The 6,708-nt window shown below is 44.9% G+C and overlaps 1 protein-coding gene across 1 annotated transcript in view; it reads left to right on the top strand.

The window, feature by feature from the left end:
- Nucleotides 1–3,680, top strand: part of cyp11c1 (cytochrome P450, family 11, subfamily C, polypeptide 1) — a gene marked incomplete at its 5' end in the record, with an annotated part of 7,409 nt that extends 3,729 nt beyond the window's left edge. Inside the window, 5 exons of the mRNA XM_080004747.1 lie at nt 405–583; nt 686–852; nt 1,542–1,620; nt 1,930–2,157; nt 2,486–3,680. Coding sequence (XP_079860873.1) covers nt 405–583; nt 686–852; nt 1,542–1,620; nt 1,930–2,157; nt 2,486–2,596 — 764 coding nt within the window. The 3' untranslated portion in view covers nt 2,597–3,680. The remainder of the gene's footprint in view (nt 1–404; nt 584–685; nt 853–1,541; nt 1,621–1,929; nt 2,158–2,485) is intronic.
- Nucleotides 3,681–6,708: the final 3,028 nt, after the last annotated feature.

The following is a 6,708-nucleotide window of genomic DNA, read 5'->3' on the forward strand; positions in this document are numbered from 1 at the left end:
GTGAGCAGTTGAGTCGATTAAAGCCTGGCTGATTCATACAGCCCTTTAAACACAAAAAAAGCCCCAGTTGTGTTCCCTGGCCTCCAAGTTGGAGCACTGGCTATTATATTGCATTATATTTTAAACTATTGCAGAGAACGAAATTCTTGTTACACCCAGGCTTTATTCCAACTTCGACAGAAAATGATGCTTTAATGTCACATGATGTCTTCCTCCAAGTCAGTTCCGTTTGAGTCAAATTTCTTTCTTTCCATGGGACAAAGGCGGGTGAAAAATCATGGCCCAATGGCCCACATTTCCTGAGCCATCTGACAGGGCTGCTTATCTAACTCCTTCTCAACTTTCCTTCTTCTTCCACTTTGAGTCTCTTATGCCTCCTTTTCTCTTGTGCTTTCTTCTGCCAGCGGAGGCAAGGATCCAGAAGGGCTACCAGCGCCTGTCCTCCCAGGGTGGAGGCTCTAAGGCTGGGGCAGGAGATGGCCGGTACTCTGGGGTTCTGGGTGAACTGATGGAGAAAGGGCAGCTGTCGCTGGATCTCATCAAAGCCAACGTAACTGAACTGATGGCTGGAGCCGTTGATACGGTATGTGTGTTTGTGCGTGTTTGTGAGTCAAGGAGACAGGTGTGTGATTTTCCATAGGGGTGCATGCACATCCATGTCTATTGTCATATATTGTCTCGACAGACGGCAGTGCCCCTACAGTTTGCCCTGTTTGAGCTGGGCCGTAATGCAGAGGTGCAGGAGAAGGTCAGGCTGCAGGTGAGGGAGTCGTGGGCAAAAGCCTCCGGGGATCCTCTGAAGGCCCTGCAGGGGGCGCCCCTACTGAAAGGCACTATTAAGGAGACCCTCAGGTACCCAACGTACAAGCTTCTATCCAAGGAGACATCAGCATCCATGCTACACCACGTGGCTTAATCTATGATGATACAATCCATCGTATGATAATTTAGCATAATGTTGTGGCAAAAATTATTATTGTCTAAGTTGATATTGATATGAATTGAAGATCTGAAAAATTAAGGGGATTTTATTTGAAAACTTTGAGATTGAATGTGATATCACGTTCAAATAAAACATATAACAGAAGTTTTATTATTTAACAAAGTGTTTTTAATTGGTAAGCACACATCTATGTAGTGATCTTCAACTACTTTTTCTTTAATAGAGTCACTATCCCTGCTAGCTGCGGGGTTGGGACAGGAGGCTGCGCCAAGACTGACCCATCACACTGAGCTCTCTGAGGAAGGAGACTGAAATTAGGAATTTTGAAATTGAGGGGGGATCATTTGAGTGTCGCAAACAACCCTACTCACTTGTCTTAGAGTGAGGATCAACGTTTTTCACCTCAAATGGGAATTGATTGCTAGTAATCCATGACCCAGGTTGAGAATTGAGTAAAATACACCACACCTGTGTTAAAATGTAGCATTGATTGTATATGACCGTGTGTGTGTGTGTGTGTGTCTGTGTGTCTGTGTGTCTGTGTGTCTGTGTGTCTGTGTGTCTGTGTGTCTGTGTGTCATGCCATTATCTATCCAAGGTTATACCCAGTAGGAATCACAGTGCAACGGTATCCAATCAGAAATATTGTTCTCCAGAACTACCACATACCTGCCGGGGTGAGGGATCCGACATCAACGATCATTACACACACACACACACACACACACACACACACACACTCACACACACTCACACACACTCGCAGGCACGCGCACACACACACACACACACACACACACACACGCACACACACACACACACACACACACACACACACACACACACACACACACAAACACACACACACACACACACACACACGTGCTGGCTACAGCCATGAAAATCTCTATCCTTTGTTTTCATCCCCCATTATCCACCATTACCCAGCATGCACCGGGTGACTCTGCCTCCTGTCTCTCCACCAGACCATGGTCCAGGCGTGTCTCTACCCCTTTGGTCGGAGCGCCGAGGTCTTCCAGGAGCCACAGAGGTTTAATCCTGAGCGGTGGGTACGGCAGGAGCAAGGTGTGGGACCAACTGGCGCGGGAGAGGCAGTGGGGGCATCGTTCCGCTCCATGGCCTTCGGGTTCGGGCTGAGGCAATGTGTCGGCAGGAGGATCGCCGAGAACGAGATCCAGCTCTTACTCATGCACGTGAGTAGCAGGAAACGGAGGTACCAAAACGTCTTGTGGGAGAGAATCAAGGAGGAGCGGATATGGATGCTCGTGGTTAGAGGGGGGCCTGGGGACGAGGAGAGGGTGAATGTGAAGTCAGAAATTAAGGGAGGGTTGACAGAGGGCTGGGGATAACAAAAACGCGAGCGTTACAAGAAAGTGTGAAAGATGCGGATCAAAGACAGGGATTAATGTTTAAAGATCAGTCGACACAGGCAATGGCACTTGGTAACGTTTGCTTCACTTGCCTTTCTCTGTGTCCCTCCATCTCCCTCTGCGCCGTCTTTCTCCGCCTCCCTCCGTCTAGATCCTGCTGGGCTTCCGTCTCAGTGTGTCTTCCACAGAAGATATCAGCACGACTTACACGCTCATCCTCCAGCCGGAGAATCCCCCGCAGATCACTTTCACCAATCTCTGACACACGCACACACACACACGCGTGCGCACACGCACGCACAAACACACTCACACGCAAAACACACAAACACACACACACACACACACAGACACACACACAAAGAGAGAGAGATAAGAGAGAGAGAGAGAGCAAGAGAGAGAGAGAGAGAGAGAGAGGGAGAGAGAGAGACATTACCAGCACAAATACACACATTAACTCAAACAAAAGATTATGCACGTGCACGAACACACACACACACACATACACATACTGATTTATGCTGACATTTAGATGTGCAGAAACACATCCACACACATATTCGGAGGCATGTGCACGCATACATATGCACATGCGCATATTAAAGTGGTAAATCACAAGATTGACTGTGTTGGGTGGATAAGAATCAGAATCGGTTTAGTTCTGTCAGTCTGAAAAATCAAACAAACATAGCCAAAAATACAAAGAAAATACAAAAAAAAATAATAATAATAAATAATAGCCAAATATGCAAAGAAAATACAAAAAAAAAATGAATATAGCCAAATACAATACAAAGAAAATACCAAAATAAAAGACTAAAATAGCAAAATATACAATTGCATACAGAATATACAAAGTGATTCTATGCACAGGATGATTTAAGTTAAAAGTCATCCTATTACACTACAAGTTCCAGAATTCCATTTAAAACTGCAAAAAAAATGTTTTTAAGATGGCTTGTTCGCTGTAAGACGGTCACTCTCTTTTTTGAAAAAGATGCCTTCATCTGATAGATTGATTTGTTTCTTTTTTCTTGGTCAAAAAAACCCCCATGCATGCCTGGTCTTTGGATTCTTTCCGGGAAAGGCGGACCCACCACCGACCGTGGTGTGGTGCAGCAAATACAGGAACACATGGATTACACAAATACATTTAAGTTTATACAAATACAATTTTAAGTTCCACCATTAAAAGTGATAAAATATGCTAATATATTCTTCCAGATTCCTACTTTAAACATATTCAAACACACATGTTACATATTCATATACGGCATGTTATTTAACACACTAACAACAATATTTACTCAAGAAAAATTCCTTTTCATACTTTGCAACCAATCTCATATTTGGGGATTTGTCTGAATAAACAGTGTTTCTACTTTGTGTCATGGTGGTCATTGTGTAGTAGTCGGTAAAGGCTGTCCGGTCGCTCGACAGCAGATGGGGCCAAAATGCAGACCAATCCTCACATTTGTTCTTTGGGCCCAGTTCTCATACAACTTTCATCCGGAAACCTCAGGTCAGTCGCTCTCTTCGTCCTCTGTAAAACTCTATTTTAAGTGGAACTTTCTGGTGTATCTATATACAGTGAGTCTTCCGTCTGTATTACATATGTATCTTTTTATCCAATAGATTTTTTAAATAAACCAGTATTAGTTGTGATTTCACCGGCCTCAGGTTTAGTCTCGGTTTTTGGTGATCCGTCCGTGTCTTTATCTTTGTGTTTGTTTGCCAGAGAATAAACAGACTACTACATCTCTCGGATCAAAAGTTTGCTCTTTATCAGTGGTGGGAAATAACGAAAATGCAAGTGCTGTTTTGCAAGTATCAAGTATTTGAGTTTATTCAGGCTTCTGATTTTTACTCCACTCGATTTCAAAGCAAGTATCTCTACGACTTTATTTCTCACACGTTACTCTAGTTAAAAATGTATGTTTTATATAATGCATGTAATAAATCAACTATATATATAATATTCACATTAAAATGTCAAAGTCAGGGACTGGATGACAATCTGCTGATTTAGGGTTGCTCATCAATGATTCATGAGATTACCTTATAAATGATATTGGTACTTCACTAAGTACCAATTCACTTTTACTGCAGTCACTTTGTGTCATTTTGAGTATTTGTACTTTTACTTAAGTACTTCCTCCACACCGGGGTTTTGCTGATATTTTATTTGAATCATTTTGGTGAGCGAGGGAGCAGGTGGTCCTGAAAAAAATAATTTTGTCAAGTTGGCATCAGTATTTTTCGCTTTTCTGCTCCTTCTTTACGTGTGTTGAAGGCAGTGTTACTTGAGTCCAAGGAGTGTCCTGCAGGGTAAACTATCTGTAAACTGAGGAACAAAGGTCTGTTTGTCCTTTAGCTACTCATTTACACCCTCTTTTAATAGGTGTGCGTGCGTGTGTGTGTGTGCGTGCGTGCAAGCGTATGCATGTGCTATTTAACACTGACCAGATTTAACAGGTTGCCGTGACAGTGTATTGATTTTCAAGGTGAAAAGAACACTAGAACATTGATATCTCAGGTTGACTTTATCTTTTAATTACAATAAAGCATTATGTGACCATCATTTTCAGACCTTGGGAGAGAAATTGGGAGTCAGAAGTGCGTATGCGTTCTGACTGCTTGTGAAAGAGAGTATGGGATACGCTGAGGAAATAGACAGTTGCTAAGAAATCGAGATACATATCTCAATAAAGACAATAAAGACATAAAGTAATAAAAACAAGCAGCACAATTGCACTGAAGTCATTTGATCATTATCTGAGGATAAGTCATGCTTTAGCTAATGGAGTGGACGCTGCATGGGGTGAGGGGTGGAGAGATGGCGAACACATGGGAGGTGCAGGGGGAGGGTAGGGGTGAAAGAAGGGTGAACGGGTAGGAATCTGATGGGGTGAGATGAGACGACGCCGGGCCTCGGGATTTTTGACAGCTCCAATAAAAAGGAGAAATGAATTTGCTGACACCCGCGGCATAAAGAGCCGAGGAGGCAGAGACGAGCGGCGGTGAGGACCAGTGGACTTTCTGTTCAGTTGCCTCATTAAAACGTCTCGTTTCTGAAAGCGTGCGGAGGCTTCTTGGTCGAAATGGGTAAGTGGACTTAACGCTTTGGGAGCTTTGCACCTAAAATACTGTAAGGATTTTGACGCTGAAGCTCCTGAATCAATGACTTGTTTGACTTGCTTCAGCAAGTTCTCTGAATATACTTAATCTGCTCGGCGTCACCTCAACTCCAGACTCTTAACAGTTCAAACTCAAGTGGAGAAGAGAGCGTCTGGCTTTCGTTTGCCATCACACTTTGCGCTCGCGTACGTGTGGGATGATATTTGGACGGAATAATCAGCGACGCGTCGCTGGGTTCGGCGTGCGGGCCCCAGTGGAATCGGCTTTTCCTCGCCGTCTGGACACGCCCAGTTGCCGTCTCCACCGTCTTATCTGCTCGGCGACACGGTGGCTGTGCAGCGGCTGCCACGTTGCGGCGCCGCTTCCTTTCAGCCAATGCTGCTTTATTTATAGTCAGCCTTGCTATAACAGGTATCTTTGTGTGTGTGTGTTTGTCTGTGTGTGTGTGTGTGTGTGTGTGTGTGTGTGTGTGTGTGCTTGTCTAAAATGTGTGCTTCCTGCAATGTATCCGAGGCGTGTCACAGTGGGACACACAATGATGTGTGCAGCAGGGCGGCAGAACTGGGTCAGAGGGAGGTAGAGAGGAGAGAGGGGAGAGAGAGAGAGAGAGAGAGAGAGAGAGAGAGAGAGAGAGAGAGAGAGAGACAGAGGCAGACACGTAGAGAGAGAGAGAGAGAGAGAGAAACACTGACAGCTCCAGAAACCACAGAATAGATTTATCAGCCATGTTCACATCCTGGTGCCCTCCATTTACCAATATCGCCCCGGTGCATCCCTCCCTCTTCCTCCCCTCAAAATGCAGATGTTCATCACTTCATTTCCTTCCAAGAGCAAAATGAGTTGTCATGTTGCACAACCAATCTTTTTCGCATTGATTGAGCTCATTTTTGCTTTTAAGAAAGAAGGCGGGTGGTCTGTGCGGGTCTCCGGCCTCATGGAACCTCACCTCGGGGATTTAAAACTGAAGCCCTTAAAGAAGCGCGAGCTGTCCTTTATTGTGAACCCCCCCCCCCCTTCCGTCGACCTTGTCTGTGTGGCTTTCACCTCCTCCGCTGCTCTACCGCTCTGTCGCCCTCTCCTTCCCCTTGATTCGCCGTGACGTCCTGTAAAATGGATGCATTTGTATGGACTCAAAGGTCTCGGACGGATCTCAGAATGCTTGGCGTGAATATCAAGACGCTGAGCCCAGGATTAACCCCCTCACCGGGGAGCTTTCATCGTTCATCAGGTTCACAT

Source organism: Zeus faber, assembly GCF_960531495.2.
Source record: "Zeus faber genome assembly, chromosome: 8".
NCBI lineage: Eukaryota > Metazoa > Chordata > Actinopteri > Zeiformes > Zeidae > Zeus > Zeus faber.